Source organism: Hippoglossus stenolepis, chromosome 20 (genome assembly GCF_022539355.2).
Source record: "Hippoglossus stenolepis isolate QCI-W04-F060 chromosome 20, HSTE1.2, whole genome shotgun sequence".
In the NCBI taxonomy this organism is placed as follows: Eukaryota; Metazoa; Chordata; class Actinopteri; order Pleuronectiformes; family Pleuronectidae; genus Hippoglossus; species Hippoglossus stenolepis.
The window spans coordinates 684329-697485 of record NC_061502.1 but is presented as its reverse complement, the minus strand read 5'-3'; the positions used below and the strand labels follow the sequence as shown (position 1 = coordinate 697485).

Sequence of the window (13157 nt, the reverse complement as noted above, 5' to 3'; positions counted from 1 at the left end):
GTATCGTGGATACAAAGGATGCCGTGTCTTCCTGATGCCTGTACTATAAAGTAGGATTTGTGGTTTTCAAAGTAACCTCAAGTTTAATTCTGGGTAAAAATCTGTCATTGTCCCAACTACTAACCTAAAATCACTGGAAAACCCACAAACCTGTCTTTCAGCAGGATTCTGACGACTGGGACAAAAGAGTAGAGAGTGATGTGACAAATAATGAGCAGGAGATATTTTATAGATGAATGGAATTGTTTTGTTGTTTGTTCCAGACTATTTAACCACTCTGTATGTAAATCTGATTTTCCAATGGCATTTTTATCCATTTAAAATTAAACATAAAACTCTATAAAGTGTGCAGGCAGTGAGGAGCCTGAATATTTTTCTACTAATACTTCCCGATCAATCAATCATAACTTCTATCCACTCTTTTCCACCCGCCTCTCCTCTCTCCCCCATTTTTCTCCGCTCACCCAAAGTGGTCGAGGCAGATGGGCGCCCACATTGAGTCTGGTTCTGCCAGAGGTCATTGTGGGAACTGTTGGGTTTCTCTGCAATGTTTCCACCTTACCATGTAAAGTGCCTTGTTGTGATTTGACACTTTACAAATAAAACTGAATTGAATACTCTGAACCACTGCAAGTCCCAACATGCAAACTAAATAAAACTAACAAAAATGGCACACATACATTTCCTTGTTTAGATGAATAAAGTATTTCCTCAGATTTCTGTCAGGAGCTAGAGCTGAAGTTTAGCAGATAAACTTGTGTTCAGCTGTAAAAAGGAAGAACCCACACAGCTCTTTATCTTCTTTAGTCAGCTCCACGTTTTCAGTGTCATCACTGCCAGGTTTGTCTGCACTGTTGCTGCTCTCGGTCAGAACTGCTACAGCACAAGGCCCAGCTACTCAGACAAGATACAACACACACTGCTTATTTTTCCTCTGTTTTATTAATCCAGATACAATATACTTTTACATGTCAAGAGAAAAAAAATCTAATTAGGATAAAAGCACAGGGGAGAAAATGAAACAAATATATAACCACAATCTCTATGAAGAGCCACATGCTAAGGCTTAACATACAAGTCCTCTAGACGTTTTCAAACAAATGTTCATTTTTGCATATACATTAAAATCAAATGGTTTTGTTGTTTATGTGCTAAGGAGAGCAAGATGCAAAGTGAAAACTGATGGTAGAGCTTTAACACAACACACACAATACTGCTAATGGTATGAGTTAGAGAACTATAATAAGCTGCTCTCCTGCTTCAATGTGCTGGTGCCACAGCTGGAGTCCTGCTCACACACAACTCTAATCCACAAATCCATCTGACAGCAGCACATGTAAAGCACTTCCTCTCATCTTTTACATGTAACATTATTTCCATAGGTAATACCACACAACTGTCACTGCCTATGGTGGGGGCACACTGACCAAAGCCGTCCTGCTTGTCATAAAAGCTTCATATACAGCTACTGTTATTGTCACATCAAGTTTTAAAGGAAAAGCATGCAGCTCTGTCTTTAAAGAAAGAAAACGAAATCATTCACCAGTACTACACAGAATATATTTACAATGGCGGCAGCATGGGGGAGCACTACAACAGGCTGCCGAGGGGTCACAATGACATTACACTGGATGAGGCTGGGCTGCAGTCAGAGCTGGGTCACCATACAATAAATCCAGTCATCAGCCCTGCAGTGAGGAAGCTGCAACAGTTAGTACAGATGAGCCGAAACCACCAAACAAAACACCCAATCTGAGTGCAGCCACAGCCCCTCCAGCAGTGACTGATGCATGGTTAGCTACCTAGTGTTTTACTGAAACAAAACATGGGTGATGCAGAGCATGGGTGCGTGTATAAGCAGTTTCAGTCAAAGTCTCTGTTGACCAGGACCAGCGGAGCAACCAGGGTCCACACGTAGAGGGCGATGCAGATCCAGCTGGAGGAGATCTTCACCCACACTGATGGCCACTTGCTGGTCATGGCCTGGTAGTTGATGTCAGGGCTGCAAGGAGAATATTCAGATTAAAGATCTGCAGCAACTAGTCTGGATTCCCAAAAATATTACAGTGTTTCAAAACTGTAGTTTACCACAGAAAGATGAAGAGCAATAACCAGACATCGACAATCATTTCACGCTCACTTTACACGTTAACAATAAACACCAACACTAATCAGAAGTTATTATGACACGTACAGTATTTGAAGTTTACTTTGTGTTTGTTTGATTCGCTTCGTTCAAGTGGCGGGACGATCCGGATTCATGATCCCACATTCCTGATTAATTACTCAATATATGGGATCTACTTTGTTTGTGTGAAGAGCAACTGAGACGGGCAGACACACACACCTGCAGACAGGAGAGATATTCTTCCCGTAGATTATGAAACAGTGTTTTAACTTCATTGTTACAGAAGAATCTACGTTTATCAGGGAACATAAATATGAAAGCAGGAGTTTTTTCTAAAGATCAGTTCAAAGTGTAAGTGATTAGAAAAGAGCAGAGGAGTCTCTGATTGACCGATGCAGCATAATGAGCCTGGATGCATTGGTACAGCCACCTGGATACAGTAAAGGCTATAATACGTTTGTTTAACCACACAAGCCTTAGTGAATTGATGTGAAAAAATAGTGGCTCGAAATGAGGCCAAATGTTCATGAAGTCTTTTGCTAGGGTTGGGTATATATATATAATAACCCTCGACTATTATTGAATCCCTGTTTACAGTATGTTAGTACTCCCTGCAGCTCCAAGCATTGTGTGGCCTACCTGTACCAGTTGGTGAGCGTCATCATAATGTAGAGAGAAGCCAGGAATAGCATGAAGTGGAAGAAAGAGTATGAGTAGGTGACTCCGTCCTTCTCGTTGTCCACAGCTCTGTTGTGGCCGCTGCTCTCCTCGAAACTGTCAGCCTGCGGCCCATCCTCGATCAGAGCTGACTCGTCACTGGTCAGAGTCAGCTTGTTAACCTGGGCGTTGGATGAGTTACGAATACTTATGGAAAAACAAAGGAACAGAAAGAGAGTCGTGTTATGCATAGACTATCAACCTGCCAGTTGGTTCTTCAGTTCATGTGGGTGTTAAAGGACAACCTCACCTGGAGTAGAGGACACACATGAGGAAAAGGATCAATCCCACAATCCCTTGGGCATCCCACCACTGAACGACATGGTCCTGAGCTGCAGGACTGGTACTGTTTAGCCCAATAATACCCAGAAGGCTTGGGTTACATTTCCTGTCTGTGAGACACAAGAAAACAGACGTACTGCTGCTGTCATTACATGACCATGGTGTCTACTGATTTAAAAAGAACAGGCTTTCTTATCCTAATTAGCATCAATGATCCAGATTGAAACTGGATCTCACAGTGAATAGATGTATGCATAAGCAGGGCAATGACTATCACTGGGATAGTAAGAAAATAGAAATGTGTCTTTTAAGTTACTTCATGCAGTATACTTAGAATATGATTGTTAAGTCTTTTTTACATCACATTATCATCAGTTAACTCAAAATGCACTGTGGGGAGAAGCTGTGCTCTGGCTGACCTCAATACACCATCAGCGAGTACGTTTCATCGCAGCTGATTTTATTTATCTTATCGTATATCTTATATTTTTATTTTATTTATTTGACCTTAATAATTGTATTTTATTTGTATTACTTGCACTATGATGTATTACGTTTTACTGTCCTTTTGTTGTACCATTACACCTGTAAAGCACTTTGGTCAACCAAGTTGTTTTAAATGTGCTATATAAATAAAATTGACATTGACATTGACATCAGACTTGCAGTATTTTCAGTGACTGTCCTTATGCCCAGATTTCTGCAAGTCAATTTTAACATTTCAACAAAATCACTCAAAAAACATGATCTTACCAGGCTCATTGGTCATGGCAGACCAGGTCAGGTACATAGTGTATAGGGTAACCAGGGAGGACTGCAGCAGGCCAGACCTTGGCTGGGACTCCTTTATCCAGAAAACACCGGGAATTAGTATGAGAATAATCTAAGAGTAACTAATAAAAACAGAAAGCTTCAGCTCACCTGCTGAGCCTCATGGACGAAGTGACACATGACCCACAGACCCAAAACCCCAAATACAGCTTGTACAAGGAGAGCATTCATAATCATATAAAGTTGCAGGTCTCTCTCTAAAGCTGCAGTCTTTCAAACGTACTTCTCCATCACCACTGACGATCCTTCTCTCACCTGTCATTTACATTCTACAGTATAAGACATCTGGTCGAGTTCTCTCAGTCACAGACATCCCTGCTCAGACATGGATGGAAAAAAAGAACATCTGCGAACCTGGATCTGGGGCAGGATGGACAGGACAGAGGCACCGATGCAGAGGAGCATGTTGATGCTGATGAAGACCTTGTTCTCAGTGCAGCCGTCAGAGTGGGTGTAGTAGATGTAGAACATGACCAGAGATACCAGAGACAACAGGTAGTTGACTGCAGTGACTGAAAGAAGAGCTGTGGACACAGCAATTTCAAGCTTTATTATGTGTAATACTGTTACACTGCATATATGATAACATGCTAAATTGTCCTTTGGCATGTTATCATATATGATAACACCAAAGTGTTAAGTGTGAGGAAATAATATGAAAACAATAATGAAATATTCTCTCATACTTTTGCCATAGAGTTTATTTTGAATGTTTTTATTTGTCAATCAGTTTGCCTTTTGCTGCTTAATGCAATATTTCCACTATTTAAAATGTAGGCCCTATTTATGTATGCCTTTTTGCTCCTATATTTATTTATTTATAAATAAATAAATATAGGAGTCTGACAGGAATAGAGAGTCCAAAATGGCCCCTCATAGATGATTGAAAGTCGCTTTGGATAAAAGCGTCAACTAAATGTAATGTAATGTATATTCTGTTTACATTGTACAAATTATTTTAAATTTTTTCAACTTAATTAGATTATATTATTTTATGACATAAACAACTAGAAAACAAGCTTACTTATAAACCTGTTCTCATGCAGATCTGTTTGGTTGTCAATGGGATACCATTGAACACTAGACAAGTTTAGGACGTCAGGATGGGGCAGGGGCGGCTCCTGGCATAAGGCAGTTGCCTAGGGCGCAAAGGCTGATTTATCATGACGTGATACATGCAATGTTAACCAATGCAGTAATGTCACACCATCATCCTCTAACCCCGGGGCCACGAAAAGCTATCCGACTCCTCTCCGCGCCCATGTTAATCAATTGGGCTGTTCACCCTGGCAGCGAATGTGCATTTTATTCACATCCAGTATTTAATTTTTTAAACAATTTTTTTGTGAACTTGTTTTATTAACTAATGAATGTAACCTCTGGAGTGAAGGAAGGAATTTGCATTTGTGTTTGTGTGTGTGTGTGTGGGGGGGCGCTTGCAGTTTTGCTTGTGTATGTTGGGGGGCCTGGGGGGGCGCCAATCTGAAATCTCGCCTAGGGCTCCAACATTGCCAGGGCCAGCTCTGGGATGGGGCATGGGACAGGGAAGAACCCATTACATTTTGGGGCAGATCTTGTTAACTTTGCAATATAAGGCACGTTTTTCAAATTCTCTGACATTTCTTGAAATTGAAATAATGTTTGAATCTTGATGTCAAATATCAGACATTTGTGATTGGATTTTCTCCTGCATGCACAAATACCTATCATTATTTTCTTTTCATTATCATGGGTTTCAAGGGAATATCACAGATTATCTTTTTCTGACAAGACTAAATGCATGTCTTCAAGAAAAATGGACTACTGTATATGTTAGTAGAAAGCAAAAGATAAAATGGCTTAGGAGACATGAATCTAAATTGCTTTGATATACAATATGCCCACTCACATTTACTATTATTACTGGCTATACCGTTATCTATACAATTGTCATTGCTGCTCTCTTCATCTTTGTCAAACATTTTCTTTTGTATAAATACCTAAAACATGAATACATTTCTCCATTTATGTTAGCTACTGCCTTTTCTTAGAATGTTGTAAATATTCTTATTTTGTTGACGTGTCCTGTGGCTCCCTTAGGTTTCTATAAGAAACCTAATTTTTTCCCTGCTGAAAGGATTTTTTGCTTTTCCTTACTCTTGTTGAGTGTTAAGGGCAGAGGGTGACACACCTTGTTAAGCCCTATAAGGCAAATTGTGAATGTGAATATAGGCTATACAAATAAAATTTGATTGATTGATTTTCTTCTTGAAGCCATTTGTGGTCTCAATGAGAGTTTTTAGCTGTGAATAACAGACTGTACTAGTGTTGTCATAATATCAATCATTGTATCAAAATGTTTGTTTCCATACTGATACCAAGTCATGAATTTCCATTTCGATACTTTTCTTAAAAAAGGGAGTTGCTCTATCTGAGCCAGTGGCACCAGACTTTTGTAGTCAAAAGAAAATGGGTTAGAAAAATTTAGGGCCTAATTAGTTTGTGAGGCTACCAGTAGTGTGCGGGCTAATCCTGGGGATATTTAAAATCTCACGCTCTCTCTCTCTATCTCTCTCTTACAAACTCACTCGCACATTTATGGCCATTTTCTGTGTTAACCCTGTGTAAAAACGGCGCTGGCAGTAGCAGCTCCGCTGTGGAACTGAGGCTGATCAGCCGCTGGTATGAACAACTGACAACATTTAGCCTCATGATAACACTGTAACCATACCTGCATACCAGCAGCGAGAGTTGCCCTCCTCCATCTTCTCCACCCAAGACTCATTCCAGGAATGTGCAAAGTCAATGAGTAAAACCAGCTGGATGAGGATGAAGCAGAATGCTCCAGCCATTCCAATATAGAACCACACTGTGGAACAGAGAGAGAAGACAACTTTACCTTACATCTGTAGGTTCATTTACAGCAAAAATCAATGGCATTTCAGGACCTTACAAGTGTCTCCACAAACTGAATTCACAACCACAATGAAGGCTAACCGGCTAGGCACGCACTGACTGTTAGCTGTCATTTCACTAACCATGTGTAAAGAATAAATAAAATATCAACTACCTTGTAAACCAGAATTACCGTAATGCAGGTGTATGCCTCCACCAGTCAGTGCAGTTTCAGTCACTGTTACCTTTGACCATTAAAACCTAATCAGTTTATTATTGAGCTGAAGAACCTCTGGTTCAGATTTTAGATATCAAAGTCCAAAGACACCAATGGCTGTTGCGATGTGAACGCATAAAAAAAAGATGCTTGAGTGGTCACACAATTACAGGTACATTTGAAAGCTACATTGGATTTTTTCGAGAGGCAAAATTATAAGAATGAACTAGAATAGGTACCAGTAGTGAAGGGACCTTCTGCGATGAAAAAGGATCCAATCGTGATGGCAGCAGCTGCTGCAAACTTAAATAACCAAAACCTGAAAGAGAGACAAACATCTAGTTATTAGTGCCCTTTAAATCACTTCCACTTGTCTTACATCAGTCTCTGGTGAAATGATTTGATGTTCATCAGAAAATTCACCACAGGTATAAGGTAAAAGATTCAGTCATATCATTTGTCAAGAAACCAACACTATGTATGAATGTATGTCTGTATGCATGTATGGTAAGTGGGTAGGTGGGCTTAGATAGATGGATGGGTGGGTGAAAAGATGGATGCGGCCTCACCCGTTGTGTAGCGCAGCTCGGGGGTCCTGGCTGCTCTTGACTTTGATCATGAGCAGAGAGAAGAGCAGGAAGAACATGGACATCCCGAAGCAAACACGGTAAACAGCCTTATAGCCAACCAGCACATCACAGTTCACATGACCCTCCACACCAGGAATGGATGAACCCGTCCCTCCTTCACAGAAACCTGGAATCTATAGCAGCAAAGAGCAGAAGCTAAGATGCTGCACCACAACATCAGACTTCTAATCAGAAAGGTCAAAAGCAGCAAATAAAAGGGTTGGGTGATATGCTGCAATTTTCCAATCAGCCACCATCAGACCAACAAATTAGTGACTGATGATATATTAGCACAGGCATCTGTGCCTTTGTTTGGCTGTGTGTGTTATTATCAGCAAATGCTGGTAAAGAGCTTGTTGCATTTAAGAAAACAAAATTACTTATGATTGTTTTGGCTTTAAATCAGATGCAACCGGCAAACTGAAGGACCTATGTGAAGTTATTTGTCATCTTGTAATTTGTGGGAACTGTTGGGTTTTCTCTACAAACTTAAGGTCTTGACCTTAATATGTTAGGATTTGGCTCTTAAATTGGACTGAACAGAATATCTTTTATTACAATCGATTCTTAATTTTTGCCATGGACATTTGCGTGAAGCACTTTGTAACCTTGTTTAGATAAGTGCTATACAAATAAAGTTATTATTATTATTATCTTTATATACAAGTACAGCAAAAGATTCTAACTGATAAATTCCTCTACTCTATTTGCAAATACTTAAGACCTATTGTGTTCCTGAGAAAAAAAGAGAAAGAGAGAAGTGGAGTCAGGAGGAGCTGAGTGAACAAAATAATGCAGGCAGCTAATTTAAGGAAAGTATCAGTCATTATGTGGTGATCACTGTTGATATTATGGTGGTGGCTACAAGCAAAACGACATATGGACACTTAGAAGTTAAAAATAGGTTTGAACTGTAGTTGAGTAGGTGTGCATTTGTGTGTCTGCGTGTCAGCCAGAAAAGAAGACAAATTGTAAGTGATATATATAATATACACTGCTCAAAGAAATTAAGGGAACACTGAATCGTCGCAGTATAACAGCAAGTCAGTTCAATTTCAGGGACATCAATGTCACCATTTAGGAAGCACAAGTGATTCTGAATCTGTTTCACCTGCTTTGATGCAAATTAAAGTGAAAACAGATGCAATGGAGAAGCAACATCAAGACAACCCCCCAAAAGGGAATGGTTGTGCATGCTGATACTATAGGCCTTGCACTCGTTCACACCATTACCGTAACCTTTCCTCTTCCAGACAGGTGCGCAACTCCTCCCCAGCTCTGTGGTTGTCTGACTCGGTGCGCGCCGACAGAGCCACTATGCAAGCATCAGAAAGGAAATGGCGAAAATGTAAACACCCTGAAGACCTGCTCACTCAATCTCTTCTCTCTTCCTTCTCTGCAGCCAAAAGCTCTTTTTACCAAACTAAAATTCATTCCTCATTTTCCAACCCCAAAAAACTCTTCTCCATCTTTTCCAACCTCCTTGACCCCCCCAGTCCCCTTCCACCATTCTACCAAGCCACTTTGTCAACTACTTTATTAAAAAGATAGATGACATACACTACTCATTTTCAAATCCACCTTCTTTAACTACATTTCCATCAACTTCATCTTCATCTTCATCCCCTTCGCTTTCCTCTATCACCCCCGTCTATCAAGTTTTTACCTTGGTAACCCCCGCCTGCCCAACCACCTGCCCCCTTGACCCCATCCCATCTCAAATTCTCCAGTCTATCGCTCCTGACCTTCTTCCGTTTCTCACCCATCTTTTCAACACTTCCCTGTCAACTGGCTGTTTCCCTAACCCCCCGAAGGAGGCAAGAGTAAACCCTCTCCTGAAGAAACCCACCCTCAACCCGTCTGAAGTTATCAACTACAGACCTGTCTCTCTTCTTCCCTTTCTTTCCAAAACTCTCGAGCGAGCTATCTTTAAATCAACTCTCCTCCTATCTTCACCATATCAATCTTTTTAATCCTCACCCGTCTGGTTTTAAGGCAGGCCACTCAACTGAGACTGCCCTCCTTGCTGTGTCTGAGCAACTTCACACTGCTAGAGCAGCCTCTCTCTCCTCTGTCCTTATCTTTCTAAACCTTTCTGCTGCATTTGACACAGTGAACCACCAGATCCTTATTTCCTCCCTTCAGGATCTGGGTGTCTAAGGCTCTGCTCTCTCCCTGCTCTCATCCTACCTCAACGACCGCACTTACCGGGTAACTTGGAGAGGATCTGTGTCTGAACCTTGTCCTCTAACTACTGGGGTCCCTCATGGTTCCGTCCTGGGTACCCTCCTCTTCTCTCTGTACACCAACTCTCTTGACTCTGTCGTTCACTCACATGGCTTTTCCTACCAAACCTACGCTCATGACACCCAACTTATCCTCTCTTTTCCCCAATCTGAAACACAGGTAGCAGCAGGAATCTCTCCCTGTCTGACTGTCATCTCTCAGTGGATGTCTGCACACCACCTGAAAATTAACCTTTACAAGACCGAACTACTTTTCCTTCCAGGGAAAGGCTCTCCCACCCATGACCTGACTATTACCTTTGACAACTCCGTGCTAGCCCCCACCCAGACCTCTAGAAACCTGGGTGTGACACTCGACAGTCAACTCTCCCTTACTGCCAACATTACTACAACAACCTGCTCCTGTAGATACATGCTGTACAACATCAGGAGAATACGCCACCTTCTCACTCAGAAGGCGGCGCAGGTTCTCGTCATCTCACACCTAGACTATTGTAACTCCCTCCTGGCAGGTCTACCTGCTAGTGCCATCCGACCTCTGCAGCTCATCCAGAATGCAGCAGCTCGACTGGTCTTTAACCTAAATTCACTCACACTACTCCGCTCCTCCGCTCCCTTCACTGGTTACCAGTGGCTGCCTGCATCCGTCTCGAGACACTAGTACTTGCATACCGTGCTGCGAACGGATCGGGTCCAGTCTACATCCAGTAAAAAAATTTAGTAGCACTTACATATAGCACTTTGTAGTTTGGCTTTCTTGAAGCAAATTGTACCTAATTGATTCTTGTTGTTCTGGGTTTGTACCCTCATGATTGAATGCATTTATTGTAAGTCGCTTTGGATAAAAGCGTCAGCTAAATGAAATGTAATTTAATGTAAAATTATAACCATCCCATCCAGTTTACTGAGCTGGCAGCATATATCCTGTGCCAAATGTTTAATATTTATTCAAGAGCAATTTTTGTAAACAGAGCTATTTTGGTTGTATGTGGTTTATTTTATTTCTGTTTTATTGATTAAGGATATTTTAATAGTTTTGATTGTAATACAAATGTCAGACTGAATATTTTTAAGAAGTTAAAGTTCATTGCTCTTTGAAAGGGTATATTTGTATTATTATGCTATTATATTATCATTATATCAGTGGTCTCAAAATGATGACAGTAATATTTTTTATTGCAATCATTTCTGGAACAATATATCGTCCAACAAAATGTCTTATCGTGACTGGTCTAATAAGTGCCAGTTCCTAAGTTAATTATTTAGAAAGTTTAAATCATTTTCAAGGAGGCAGACTGTTGTATTAGTTAAATAAAAAGACAAATCGCCCCAAACAATTGTCTAAAAACACCAAACAACCGACAACAGGCTCAGTCGATAGATCATATATTCGTCCAATTACCCAACCCTAGTGTGCTCTGGTAAATAAGAGCTGCTCTGCATTCAACTCGAAAGCTTCCAGTGTTTCAACCAAACTGTTAATACTGTTGATGGCAACAGGTAAATCTAGTCAATGTAGACTATGGAGGTTCCATACATTTGCAAATGACAATGTTAATTATGTCTAGAAAGCTACCAAATGTAGCTCATCTTTTAAGTGTCGAAGGCTGGACTCATAATCCAAACCCAATTACCAAGAATATCCCAGTATTGTGTCTCTGAGGTGAGCTGGTATTTGAAGCAGCTGTTATTCACATGAGTCAACTTGATCTTTTAATTCATAACACTGAGGAGACGGTACAAGTTAACAGTTTATTATCTCTAAAGTAACATAGCATCACGCCAAAAAATTGACATTGACAATAATCCCAGTATACAAACTGTGCTTGTGTGTTGCTCGGTCCTGCGTTGTAATATTCACTAACTTTGGTATTGTAGGTGAAAAATGTACCTTCTTGAGCTGGCCCTCCATGCCAGGCATCAACATGATACAGGCAATGCCCACTCCCAACAGCAGGAAGAAGGCGTAGATGAGCCGAGTCACCGTGGAGTTGTTCCCACTGGGGCAGCAACGACACAGCAGGCAGGGGGCGCTGCCGCACAGGCACGGGATCTACAAACACACACACACACACACACACACACACACACACACACACGCGAGGGACAGTTGTTTACCGAACTGAACGGGAAGATGAGGGGAGGGGGGGGGTGAGATGAGACAGGGCCGTGTGCGTCTACAGCTGATACCGGACACTGTTTATATACACACGCTCCGGTGTCGCAACACTTCTGTTGACATCATCCGTAGCTGTTTGTTACCACTATTCTCTAACACAAACATTTAGCGCCCAGCGCCACCCAGCAGACACAAGAGGCTAGTTAATCAAACACGCAGGCTGATCCACACATAGACGGGAGCCGTGGGATTGATTTCACAGCCGCAGGAGCCAAGTCTTCTTTTGTGTTGTTTACTGTCCGCAGCCTCGGCCCGTTGCTCCGTGTTGCACAGTCATGGCAGCTGAGTGAAGACGGAGCAGCTGAAAAGAAATAAACACACAGCGGCTGCCAATGTCACCGTCAGTACGAAGGCGCTGTACTCACCCAGCTCGCCATGGAGCACAGTCCCAGAACGGCTCCCATAATGTCCGATGCCTTTCCTTCAGTCTGGCGTTAGGTTTCTCGCTGACGGTGTCCCAGAAGATGGAGGATGTTCTGCCTTTCTTCTTCTGATGACGCAGGGGCTCGGTAGTTCAAATGCATATCTGCATTTTGCTGCCCTCCACTGGACGATCTCAATCTGTCTCTGTCTCTATGTCACTGCTTTCGTGCAACAGTGGCTCTCTCCTCACTCTTCCTGACTGATATAGTCAACCAATCAGGTTGCAGAGGTAGTCCGACTGCTCCAGTCGCAATAAGGTCAGCTGTGTCTCCCAGCACAGTCTCAAGAGCTTAGAGGAGTTACGAGGAGATCCATGAGGCGAGCTGGACGGGGCTGAGAAGGGCATGTACCCAGCAGCAGGACCGGTATCTGCTCCTCTGGGAGAGGAGGAACAGGAAGCCCGAAAAAAGAACCTCCAGCAGGCTACTGGTATACATGTTTCTGACCTGTGTGTTTGACCTGGCCTTGGTCTGACTGTGTCGGACTTGATCCACCATCGTGATCTGCCGGTGGCTGCAGGGGTGGAGTTAAAAAACATGGACGTCAAGTCGTACACTTTTTTTTCTTCTCGTAGCTTCAGTGAGACGAGAACAACGACTGATCTCAGTTAGTTTTTTCTTGTTGCGAATTA

At 41.9% G+C, this 13157-nt stretch overlaps 1 protein-coding gene across 1 annotated transcript; it reads right to left on the bottom strand.

Moving 5' to 3' along the window:
* Nucleotides 1-923: 923 nt before the first annotated feature.
* Nucleotides 924-12673, bottom strand: serinc1 (serine incorporator 1). The gene is made up of 10 exons (XM_035143468.2): nucleotides 12469-12673; nucleotides 11816-11977; nucleotides 7619-7812; nucleotides 7289-7368; nucleotides 6669-6806; nucleotides 4313-4482; nucleotides 3881-3971; nucleotides 3096-3237; nucleotides 2768-2992; nucleotides 924-2002 (listed from the first exon to the last, which is right to left on the bottom strand). The coding sequence occupies exons 1-10, from the start codon at nucleotides 12505-12507 to the stop codon at nucleotides 1864-1866; spliced, it is 1380 nt and encodes a 459-aa protein (XP_034999359.1). The 5' UTR covers nucleotides 12508-12673; the 3' UTR covers nucleotides 924-1863.
* Nucleotides 12674-13157: the final 484 nt, after the last annotated feature.